This window comes from Limulus polyphemus, unplaced genomic scaffold, assembly GCF_000517525.1.
Source record: "Limulus polyphemus unplaced genomic scaffold, Limulus_polyphemus-2.1.2 Scaffold2440, whole genome shotgun sequence".
In the NCBI taxonomy this organism is placed as follows: domain Eukaryota; kingdom Metazoa; phylum Arthropoda; class Merostomata; order Xiphosura; family Limulidae; genus Limulus; species Limulus polyphemus.
Window position 1 is genome coordinate 67,388 of NW_013668050.1, and position 13,431 is coordinate 80,818.

Consider the following 13,431-nt stretch of genomic DNA (forward strand, 5'->3'; position numbering starts at 1 on the left):
ACTTGGAAAATTACTTTGCATGTTGGATTGGCAATATGTGAAAAGAAAAAAAAAGGCATGAGAAAAACATTGCTTTACAAACCTTAAGACTTAATAAAAATAATTTGATATTGTATGCATGAAAGCATTGTAATGTTTACTGATAATCTGCCAAATTTTGTTAACATATGCTTACTAATTTAGAAGTTATAGCATGAAAACTATAACAAGCACAAAATGTTTACGAGGTCAGTCCCAGGGATGAGCTCATGCTGAAAGTTAAGATAATTATTTTTGATGTGTTTCATTATTTCTGTGGTTTCTCTAAAATTATCTAGTCATCATATTATTGACTCAACCAATATGTAAACTAGTAGTCACATGACTATGGCTTTTGGTATTATGTTGCATGGTATTTGTTTTTCACACTCCTGAGGATGATATAAATGACATTGAAACATCTAGTGTCTTTTACGACCATTGATTGATTTTTGAATAAAATTTAATTGTGTATTATACAACGTTGAGTACTTTAATTATTTACACATGTTTCTTGAAATTTAACCTATGATGGCACAATAAAGCCAAACAGGTAGTAATGAAACCATTGCTTAGAGCAGATTGTAAACTATTTTCATCAATGTAAAATGGTTTGAAGAGTAACTTTTTGTTTCATGGGCAAGTAATTTGCCACAGCTCCTGTAGGGAAAATAAAGGAATCAAATGGGAAACTTAGAAGACTTGAGAAAAATCATATATCTGTGGGTTTTTATAATAATTTCTTTAGATCTTGTTTTCATTATTGAAAAATGTTTTCTTGGTAGATTATACCTGTTTGAAATATTATATGACAAGACATCAGGTAAGCTTAGTTAGGTTGAATGAATATGGTAGGTGACAGAAAAATATTGATGACTCGTAAGTTATTGAATATTATTGTTAAGTTTGTCATAGTCACACGACACAGAAATAAACCAATTTGTTTATTGAAAAGGAACTATACTTACTAGATGTAATTTGATCTCCACCAAGAATATTGTTAGCAAAACTCATGATACTTAGCATGACAATGATAATGGTGACTATTTTGAAAGGTCTGGTTATAGGTCACCCATAAAGAAATTGATGAGTAAATGAAACTTGGTCAGTGAGAGCAAAAGTTATTTTTATATAGTTAAAGTCATGCATATATCTACACCCACCACAAATATATATACATAAGGTGTAAACAAAGATGCAAAAAATTACACAATGTAAAAAAAGAACTATTATTTTATGATAGAAGACAAACTATACTAAAAATACTTTGGTGATAGGAAACATACCTTCCTTACTGAAAGGACAGTTACTCTGATGAAAGGAATCATATCTTCCTTACTGAAAGGACAGCCACTCTGATGATAGGAAAAATACCTTCCTTACTGAAAGGACAGCCACTCTGATGATAGGAATCATACCTTCCTTACTGAAAGGACAGTTACTCTGATGAAAGGAATCATACCTTCCTTACTGAAAGGACAGCCACTCTGATGATAGGAAACATACCTTCCTTACTGAAAGGACAACCACTCTGATGATAGGAAACATACCTTCCTTACTGAAAGGACAGCCACTCTGATGATAGGAAACATACCTTCCTTACTGAAAGGACAGCCACTCTGATGATAGGAAACATACCTTCCTTACTGAAAGGACAGCCACTCTGATGATAGGAAATGTGCATTCCTTACTGAAAGGACAGCCACTCTGATGATAGGAAACATACCTTCCTAACTAAAAGGACAGCCACTCTGTCACATTCAGTATATCACAGGTTACTTTCATGGTTTGATTGTTTTTTTTATTGCCTGTATTATTGATGTTGTATCTTCAAAAGGAGACATTATTCATGTGGTTTTTTGTTTTATACCTGTACTGATAGGTGTGGTACCTTCAAGAGGAGACATCATTCAGTGTATCACAGGTTACAGCAATGCTTTTCACAAAGCTCAAGGAAATTGCTGAAGCATCTTTAAAAATTAAAGTCAATGACTGTGTTATTGGAGTAAGTATAACAAAACTGTTTTTATAATTGCTGTATTGTTTGTGTGAACAAGTTTTCAGTAACAGTTCAAGTCAACTTACAGTTCAATTTTTGTTAATGGTTCTGAAGAAACTTTTGAATTTGCTATTATTTTCATGATTTTTTAAATATAATTTTGGTATTAACTATACTATTTTTATGGGGGCAACAGAAACATGGTTATTGCTATTAGATATAAATTTAAAGAAGTGGATTGTTTTCCCCTGAATATCATACCTCTGTAGTAGCCTGCTGTTACATAAAACATACCTCCAGTTTGAACATTTTTTTGAAGACGACCTGTTGTGAACCTAGATATATCATACAAATATCTTGTACATTGTAAAAAGTTAACTTTTCATGAACATACATATATCACCTGTAGCTTTCACACTCGGGACGATGACATACCTTGCACCTAGATATACCAGATCTGTAGTTTTCACACTTAAAACGATGACATGCCTTGCACCTAGATATACCATTCTTATAGTTTTCACACTTAAAACAATGACATGCCTTGCACATAGATATACCATACCCTTAGTTTTCATGCTCAAAACTATGGCATGTCTTGCACCTAGATATACCATACTCTTAATTTTCACACTTAAAACAGTGGCTTGCTCTGCATCTATATGTCCCCTAACTCATGTCAGGTTTGTACTCATCACAAGTATGACCTGTGCTGCACCTATACATACCATATTTTTAGCTTTTTGTTTTAGAAAGTTGGCCTCTGCTGCACTAGCTATACTGTAGTTTTAGATTTTAGAAAGTTGGCCTGCACTGCATCTTGAAATACTATTGTTGTGGCTTTCCCTTTTAAGAATGGTGGCCTGGTTTGCCACCTGAACTTAAGTTATGACATGAATAATAACAACAGAGGTTTGACCATCTCGTTACAGATCTTCCTAGGTCAGGGGTCAAATGGCATGTCATAATGTTTGTAGACTTGTATTCAAAATTTTATTGAGCTACTATTTTATGAATGTATGCTAATAAGTTTCTCACATTGTAGATCATTCAAATTTTAGTATTATGCATTAGTTAATTTCATAATTTGAAAGTAAATATCAAAACAAAATTCATAAATATCTATTTTTCTGTGTCAAGTGGTATGTTGAATGCAGCTTTGGTTCAAATTACATGTTTGTGATGTCCAAATACAAAGTCTATACTTTCTCATGAATTAGAAACTTAAATTACCGATGTTGACAGCTAGAATCTAAAATAAGAACCTCCTATCTTTTCTATTTGCTGAGATATCACTACATTTACTGAATCAAACACAGTGGCCCCTCTCACCTCTTTTCATTTTTGGAAATTCTTATGTACACCAATTTCTGTCCATGATGTGAATAACCAGTCAAAAGCTCAGAATGTCCCCCACATGGTTTTCTCAGGCTCTAGAAGGTGGGAAGTTCCCAAGATTATTTCTTTGTCTCGAATCTCAGAAGGAAAAGGTAAGTGAGAATGTTGTCCAAAAACTATTTTTTTTACCCAAGTACAGTTTAGTTAGTAAAACTGATAAATTACAGTGGAATTCTTCAATATTGATAGAGTAATTTATAATATTTGGTTATTTCAAAATGCATATATAAAACCTTAAAAAAATGTATTTACATTCTCCATGTGCAAAATTTTACAAGGCTTAGCAAATTACTGCAAGCAGGCAAATGAGTACAAACTTTGCAAGTAGAAGAGATCATTGTTCTATATTTCTTTATTTACAGTTCTAAGTTTTAAGAAAAATAACTGAAATTTAGGAACTTATTTATAAATAGTAATAATATATATATAATGTATTATAAACAAAATGTGACTGTATTTTACAAAATACTGGTTCACTAGAACAAACCAAAGACAGGTCTTTTGTGAAGGTCAGTTTTATGCCATTGGATATGGTAACATGAGTGCATATCCACCACATCATTGAAACTTCTGTAATATTAGTTAGATGCAACTGAAAGGTCAATAAAATAAAAATAATGGATATATATAGATGGATAATGTTACAAGATTTAAGCTATTTAGACTAAACATTTGTGGTTTCTATTTATAATTTGTAGTTGTTCTGTTAGGGAAAAAAGCATAATTTATATCTATTTCCAAATTTTTTATGTTGGTTATAATGTAGAGAGATACAATAGTGAAATTAACAGATAAAATATAAAGTTTTTTTTCTATAAAAATTATCTGGAGGTTATTAGGAGATTATATGCATGTGAAATTTGACAATCTTAAAACTTGATAAAAAAAATCTGATATTTTGTGTACTAAAGCCTTGTAATGCGTACTGATAATCTGCAAATTTTTGTGAAGATATGCATATGGTTTTAAAAATAATACCATGAAAATTATAACAAGCACAAAATTATTGAGGTTGGTCCTTGGAACCAAGCTCATAGTGAGAGAGTTAAACATTTTAGAAATTCCTTTATTTTTAACTTGTGAAATCAAATTATTTTACTGAAGCTTTTATGTATGAGAGCATGTCTGTAGAGGCAAAATATGCCTAAACACTTTTAGTAAAAATATATATATATTTCCATTGTATATGGAAAATTTATGTTTGACAAAAGCTTGATTACTAATGTTATGTGAACAAACATGTAACTAAAGCTAACGAATAATTGTAACTTTATTATATGTATACAGTTGTCCTACTAAGTAATTTTCTATTTCAAATTCACATCTATATTGTGATATACTCCTTAATATAGATCAAAGCTTAGTCAGATTATCTTGTTAAAATATTTTCATTGTTTATGTTAACTCTCTCAGCACGGCCTCTGTTCCTGTGACCGACCTCGTAACTGTTTTGTGCTTGCTATAGTTTTTATGCTATGCGATTTAAATTAGTAAGTGTATGTTAACGAAATTTGGCAGATTATCAGTAAACATTACAATGCTTTGATACACAAAATATTCATTTTTTGTTAAGTCCTAAGGTTTGTAAAGCAATGTTTTTCTCATGCCCTTTATTTCTTTTTGCATTTTGCCTATCCAACATACAAAGTAATTTTCATTTTAAGATTAAAAATACTTTTATGCATCAGAAAATTGTTAAATTTCACATGCAAAATCTTTATAATCTCCTAATAACTTTCAAATAATTATCAAACTTATTTTTATAGAAAAAAACTTTATATTTTATCTATTAATTTCACTATTGTATCTCTGTATAGGTTTGGTCGATTTGACCGACCTCTTAAGCACCATAGAAAATTAGGAAATAGATATATATTACGTTTTTTCATTTTAGAATGACCACATAGTTTAAATCTCGTAGCATTATACATCTATATATATATATTTATTTATTATTTTTATTTTATTGACTATTCAACTGGCCCTCCCAGTGGTACAGCAGTATGTCTACAGGCTTACAACACTAAAATCTGGGTTTCTATACCTGTGGTGGGCAGAGCACAGATAGCCCATTGTGTAGCTTTAGCACACAAATAAACCTTTCAGCTGTGTCTAACTAACATTACAGAAGTTTCAATGATGTGGCACACGTGCACTCATGTTACCATATTCAATAGTATAAAACTGGCCTTTACAAAGGGACCTGTGTACAGTTTTTGTAATAAAACAGTATTTTGTAAAATAGTCACATTTTGGTTATAATACATTACATGTGTGTGTGTGTGTATATATAATTACTAATTACAAATAAAGTAAATAAAGCAATATAGAAAACAATGATTTCTTCTACTTACACAGTTTGTACTCACTTGCAGTAATTGGCTAAGCCTTGTCGAATTTCGTATGTGGAGGATGTAAAACAAAATAGTTATATTAGGTTTTATATGTGCATTTTGAAATAACCAAATATTATAAATTACTTTATCAATATTGCAGAAATCCATTGTAATTCATTAGGCTTACTACTAAACTGTATTTGTGTAAAAAATATTTTTCTGAGATTCGAGACAAAAAATAATCTTGGGAACTTCCCACTTTTTAGAGCCTGAGAAAACCACATGGGGGACATTCTGAGCTTTTGATTGGTTATTCACATGTCATAGACAGGAATAATGTACTTACGCATTTCCAAAAATGGAAAGAGGTGAGAGGGGCCACTGTGTTTGATTCAGTAAATGTAGCGATATCTCAGCAAATAGAAAAGATAGGAGGTTCTTATTTTAGATTCTAGCTTGTCAACATTGGTAACTTGAGTTTCTAATTCATGAGAAAGTATAGACTTTGTATTTGGACATCACAAACATGTAATTTGAACCAAAGCTGCATTCAACATACCACGTGACACAGAAAAATAGATATTTATGAATTTTGTTTTGATATTTACTTTTAAATTACGAAATTAACTAATGGATAATACTAAAATTTGAATTATAATCTACAATTAGATACCAAACTTATTGACATACATTCATAAAATAGTAGTTCAATAAAATTTTGAATGTGAGTCAACAAATGTGATGACATGGCTTTTGACCCATGACCTGTGTCGATAGGGTTAAAAGCGATCAAAGAAACAAAAGCACTAATCTGTACATAGGTTTAGATTGTACACTGTTCTGTGTACATGTGCACAACTTTACAAAGTACATAATCAATAACTGCTATATCATTTCAGGCAGGGCCTAATATAAAGTCAAACTCAGAAATTTATGATTTTAGGTTCCTGTATATTTCACTGATGTTGAAAGGAGAGCTATGTTGGATGCTGCTCAAATTGCTGGATTGAATGTCTTAAGATTGATGAATGAAACAACTGCAGGTAATTTTTTTATTGTGTTTGGGTTGAATTTAGTGTAATAGTGGTCTTTTTAAATGTTTAGTTGAATATTAATTTTCTCGTAACTGTGATGTTTGTATTTGTGTAAGTTATGAAGAATTTTTTTATTGTTTTTATATTGACCATGAATGTTGGTGTTGTTGATATTAGTTAAATGCTGGTATTTAAAATATGCTAATATAACTAGTTTTTAAAAGCAGGTAGTATCTTAACCAAATTTAACTAGGAGAACTGGATGCATTGATTCAATGGACTTGTTAGGTAGTTTGTTTTTAAACACTGAGTTACTATCTACAGCTTTGAAATTTCAAGATTTTGTGTGAAATGTTTTTTGCAAAAATTAATAATGCTTATATTTGTTGTTGATTTTAATTACTAATTTTTGTCTTCCTACATTCTTTCAAACTTCCCTACAAAATAGTTTTTTAAACCTGTGAATTTTATCTTTATTTTCAGTGAAAACACAACACACATTTTAACTGTTTACAATCATAGCCTATAATAAAATTAACTTTTATCTTACCAAAATTGTAAGCAAACAAACTTTTGTATAATTGTTGATCAGAAGGTTTAATTTATATATGTAATGAGATTTGTATGTATGTATCTATATTTAAGTGATTTTCTTTGTTCATTCAAGCAGTTACTTAGGCTGGTTAGGCCTGATATAAACAAGGCTTAACACAGTATCTTTGTCAGTGAAATAAGACTTGATACAGTCAAATAAAAAATGACTTAACTAAGCCTACCTCATCTTGTTCTACAAAAAAATATTTTTTCCATCATATTCCGACATCATTATTGAAATGGAGTAAAAAATGATAAAGCAAAGTTTCAAGTAAGACCATAATGTAGTGGAAGTTGTTTATAAACATCTTTTCTTCTTGCAACATATCACCAAGCTAAGATTTTATCACTTTGTTCTGAATAAAGCAAGGACCATAATGTTGTGGAAATTGTTCATAAACATCTTATTTCTTCTAGCAACATATTACCAACATAAGATTTTATCACTTTGTTCTGAATAAAGCAAGGACCATAATGTAGTGGAAGTTGTTCATAAACATCTTTTCTTCTAGCAACATATTACCAACATAAGATTTTGTCGCTTTGTTCTGAATAAAGCAAGGATCATAATGTTGTTCATAAACATCTTTTCTTCTAGCAACATATTACCAACATAAGATTTTATCACTTTGTTCTGAATAAAGCAAGGACCATAATGTTGTGGAAGTTGTTCATAAACATCTATTCTTCTAGCAACATATTACCAAGCTATCATTTTACCACTTTGTTCTGATCTCTGTGTGGATTTTCACTGAATTGGAAGCATTATCAATTTTCATACTTGTAAAGACTGGTGAATGAGCTTACATATTGTGTTACATCAGTAACCTATGATTTCTCACTAGAGGAAATTACATCACAGTTGAGGTTAAAAAGCAGTATATTCATTAAATGTACACTTTTCATCAAACTGCAAGGACAGTTAAGTGCTATTTTGTTTTAAACTTGACCTGTCGGGGAGTGAATAGGTCAAATCATTTGGAGAGTTAGAGAAGCTGTTGGCCCATGTGATGCACAGATTCTTTGACTGATTTTATGTTAATCTCTCTTAAGCCTTGTAGTTCAGTCATTTAAGTCAATATTGAAAGCTGTGACCTTCTTTTCCAATAACTTAACATGAAATTGTACAAGCTGTATCAGGTTTGTTTTTCATCTTTAAATTTGTGTTAATAATATTTAACCCTATTGTCCCGTGTACCCTTTACTGAGCATGATACAAGGTTTCAGTGTGTTACATTCAAAATTTCATTAAACTACTTTTTGTTTATGTTATACCAATTAGAATAGCATTAAATCTTAGCTAATAATCTATATTTTAATAGTATAGAAGTTTTAAGTTCTTAATTCTACAAGGCAATATTTAAAAAAGTCCTGAATTTCCACTACTGTGACCCACGTGACACAAATTGTCTTGGCGTGTCATCATCCCTATTTTATCCATCACCCCTCAAAATTGTACAAAATTAAACATAAAATACTCTATAAAATTGTTACTGCTGAAATAAACCATAATTTTTATAGCTTTCAATTTTGTTTGGTTACAGAGCTATCAAATAGAAAATCACACCCCTCCTACCACACCCACCTGTCACATCTTCTCTTTCACAACTCGTTGATAGTTCTCTCTTACGTTTCATGATATATTACCTATAACCAATAGAAAGTCAAGGTTTTCTTCTGTCAGATGACATATTGTATAACGTTGTGTTCTGAACAGATAATCAATTTTACTCCGAGTAGCAACATCATTCTCGTAGGAAAGTTAATGACTGGCTTGGATGAATTTGTAATGGCTCTTTTAGCGTAGTTAGAAATCCAGGAAAATTTTGAGAGGTAAGTGAATTTGTCTACTTTTTGCATGTTATTAGTCTATATTCTCTGGTGTATTATTTAATTAACTAAAAGTTATTTAGTGCATTACTATAAAAAAAATCAGGCTTCTGTCCTCAACAGTCGAGGGCAAGAAAAAAGATTGGGTACATACTTTATTTCTTGTTTTTCATATTTGTTTTTTATTTGTTATTATAAAAGTAACTAAAATCTAAGAATAGAGATCTTTTGTTATTTAAGACTAGATTAGGTAAAATAAGTAATAATAATTAAAGTGGTTCACGAGGTACGCACGCAAGCAGCTCTTGGGTAATGTAATTCAAAAGCTTAACGTGAGCTGAACATTACACAAGTGATTTACAACTTATAATGGTACATATAGCTGATAGACACTGTTCAAAAAGCAAGAAAACAATATAATTTAATTATAAATGGATGTATACTGTTACAAACTTAAGAGTTACTTGGGATAAATGAATGTAGTTTCATTTTCCAATTTGAAGTTATATTAGAAAGAAAGAAAGGGTAATTTAGGTTTATTTTGATTTTTTTTAGTGGTTACGAGATCAGTAAAATTTACCAATCCAGTTTTGAGATAGGGTAGAGAAAATAACGGAGAAACTATAAAGTTTTACTGAAAAAAAAAAACGTTTGACATGCAGTTAGGAGGTTTTAGGGATTACATAAAGGAAATTTGAAATTTTTGAAATGAGGAAAAGTATTTTAGTTTTAACATAAAAATTACTTTGCACACAGTCTATTCAGAACAGATACTCAATATATTAATCGACAAATCTTTATATTATTAAAAATACTTCACTAAAAATAAGATTTTTTGTATGTGAAAGATTTTGTGGATATATATATTATATTGAAAGATAGGATAATTAAATCTATAAAGACTATTCAAGTACAAAGAGGTCATGTAGTGGGTCAAATTGACTGAGCCCTTGTTGAGAGAGTTAATACTGATTTAGCCTGTTGTGATATAGACATCAGTAGCAAAGTCAAACACATACAGTACTTTAGATTTACCACAGATTATATTTTAAATAGTTGCTTTGAATTATGGTTTATTTACCACAGTTTATCTTTTATATAGTTGCCTTGAATTATGGCTTATATACCACATTTCATCTTTTATATAAGTGCCTTGAATTATGGCTTCTTTACCACATTTCATTTTTAATATGTTTGCCTTGAATTATGGTTTCTTTACCACATTTCATCTTTTATATAGTTGCCTTGAATTATGATTTTTTTACCACATTTCATCTTTTATATAGTTGCCTTGAATTATGGTTTCTTTACCACATTTCATCTATTATACAAGTGCCTTGAATTATGGTTTCTTTACCACATTTCATCTTTTATATAAGTGCCTTGAATTATGGTTTCTTTACCACATTTCATTTTTAATATGTTTGCCTTGAATTATGGTTTCTTTACCACATTTCATCTTTTCTATAGTTACCTTGAATTATGGTTTGTTTACCAAAGTTTGTCTTTTCTATAGTTAATTTGAATTATGGTTTCTTTACCACAGTTTATCTTTTTTATATATAGTTACCTTGAATTATGGTGTCTTTACCACAGTTTATCTTTTTTTATATATAGTTGCCTTGAATTATGGCTTCTACAAGACAGACTTAGAAGATGATAAGCCTAAAAATGTAGTGTTTGTGGATGTGGGCCATTCAGCTATCCAAGTATCAGCCTGTGCTTTTACTAAAGGTAAACTTAAGGTAAGGTTGGTCATCTTCTCATTGTGTGCTAGTGGTGCTATGTAGCAACAGTAGACCAAAAGTATGTTTTAATAGGTACTTGTTACTTAGAAGTAACCTAATGTTTGTTAGGTGATTGATTTTATTAATATGTTCTTTGTTGCATGATTTATCACGTTTCTATAGGGTAGTAATCTGGTAACAGAGTCATGATGAAAAGCTTAATCCATTCTCTGAATGACAAATGCATTGCATTAGAACACTGCTGGTGTCACAGCATGAAGCAACTGTAGGCAGAACCTCAACCTTCAAGGTTTTCTTGTTGGTGAGAGGACTGTGTGCATGTTGTTGGTTCTGTTGTGAGACTTGTCTTGGATGTGAACATGGCTTCTGAACTCTGTCTCTGACAGGTTAATTACAGGTTTGTAGTTCTGATGTGAGACTTGTAGTGTGACCATGGCTTCTGAATTCTGTCTCTCATAGGTTAATTATATGTTTGTAGATGTGATGCGAGTTTTGTCTTGAATGCGAAAGTGGCTTCTTAACTCTGTTCCAAAATGCTATTATATCTCAATTTCAATATATTAAAACAAGTTTTAAACTGGCAAAAATTTTGTAAGTGTTTAGAACCTTTCTTAATTCTTATTGCTTTCATTATAATTTTTGTATTTGATATGAATAAGTAGAAATAAGCTGCCAATAATTTATTCTGTGTGGATTTGAGAAAACTGTTTTACCCTGAAATTTCAGTTCTGATAACTTGTTCTTTGGGTTTGGAAACATTTTATCACATGAAATCCTAGTTTTGTTAACTTCATAGCCTGTAGTGATAATTATTAATTTGTTGTGCTGTATTTATAAACATCTATGAAAGGAAATATTAAAGTAATGTGTTTTATTAGGTTATTTGTAGTTTGAGCAGGTTAAACAGTAATTTTAATTAAAAAATATAGACAATTTTAGGTTAAATGTATTTACGAAACCAGGACATTTTTATTAACAGATAGTTGTTGTTGTATAATTTAAATTTTTTTTATCATAGTGATTATGAATAATGGTCATGTTAAACAGTAACAAAGAACTGTCTTGCTTGTTCTGTTTTTATATTACATGTTATATTACTACAAAAGAAAAATATTCACTTTTGCATTAGAACAACTGGGAATTTACAAGTTATGGCAAGAGTAAAGAAGATAAATATATTTTCAGGATTTATAAGCTGTCAAAGATATGTAGTGTAGTTTGTAGTTAGATATACATACTATTCAATAATTCTTTTGTAAAATATACCAGATGCTAGCTGCTACGTGGGACACAAACGTAGGAGGGAGAGACTTTGACAACATACTGGTTCGTCAGTTTGCCGAAGAATTTCGCACCAAGTACAAGGTTAACGTCATGTCCAGTAGGAAGGCCATTGTGAGGCTGCTGAACGAGAGTGAGAAGCTCAAGAAGCAGATGAGTGCTAATCCACACGAGCTACCACTAAACATTGAATGTTTTATGGAAGACAAGGATGTTGCAGCAAAGATGAAACGGTCAGTCGATTTTGTCCAAGAATAATTTAGTGAAGCTAGTCTAAAAAAATCATCTTTATGATCTGTTCAAGAAAACTTTTTTCCATGCTAAAAGTAAATTAGAAGTTACGCCTGTAAAATAAAGAATATTAGCTGTATTTGGATCATTGGACTTTCATTGGTATCTCTTTATTTTTACCTTTTCACAGTGGAAATACTTGACTAAATTCCATGAAACTTACTAAATGGTATCTAGTTTTGTCTTAAAAAATTCAAATGATTTGATTTGTATATCACTTTTTATGTAGTGTAATTTCTAAATATTTTTTGTGAGACACTGTTTTGAAAACAAAACCTTTCATCTCAGAATTTCAATTTTTTTTTTCTTGACATAAAGTATCATTTGATGTATCCAGGCAGTTTCAGCATAACTTATGTTCATTAGATTTTAATTTTAATACTTGCAGTGATCAGCACTTCTGACTATAAATCATACAAAGCATGGCAAAAGGTGACGAAGATTAATTGTTGACCCAGTATCTGACATTACTATTATCTTGTCAGGCTTGGTAGTAGTTTTGCTAACAGTATTCTTGTTTCAGATTAATTTATGTCTAATAAATATATCCTGATTTCAGAAAATTTTTTTATTTATGTGTATTGTTTGATTAGGATAAAGTTCACAATAATACTCAATAAGAATATTTTACCTTCATCTTCTGTACTTATTAAGCCTAACAATACTTCCAAAGCTTTTAAACAAATATAATCTAACTAAAGAAATTTTTCAAGGATAAAAAGATTGTTTAAAGAAAGAAAGAAACAAACAAAAAATTGCCAAATGTGTTTTGTTCCTAAGTCTTCTAAACTTTCCATTTACATTCCTTTGTTCATCCCTGTAGGATTTCCATCTAGTCATTTTCCCATGAAATCCTGAATTACTTCTCACATCACTTTATTCATTTTACATTGATGTAAATA

General features: G+C 30.5%; 1 protein-coding gene across 1 annotated transcript in view; it reads left to right on the forward strand.

Annotated features, from left to right (window-relative positions):
- Window positions 1-13,431, forward strand: part of LOC106466963 (heat shock 70 kDa protein 4-like) — an 85,195-nt gene that overhangs the window by 8,745 nt on the left and 63,019 nt on the right. Inside the window, exons 3-6 of the mRNA XM_013927276.2 lie at window positions 1,901-2,023; window positions 6,695-6,794; window positions 10,827-10,954; window positions 12,227-12,471. Coding sequence (XP_013782730.1) covers window positions 1,901-2,023; window positions 6,695-6,794; window positions 10,827-10,954; window positions 12,227-12,471 — 596 coding nt within the window. The remainder of the gene's footprint in view (window positions 1-1,900; window positions 2,024-6,694; window positions 6,795-10,826; window positions 10,955-12,226; window positions 12,472-13,431) is intronic.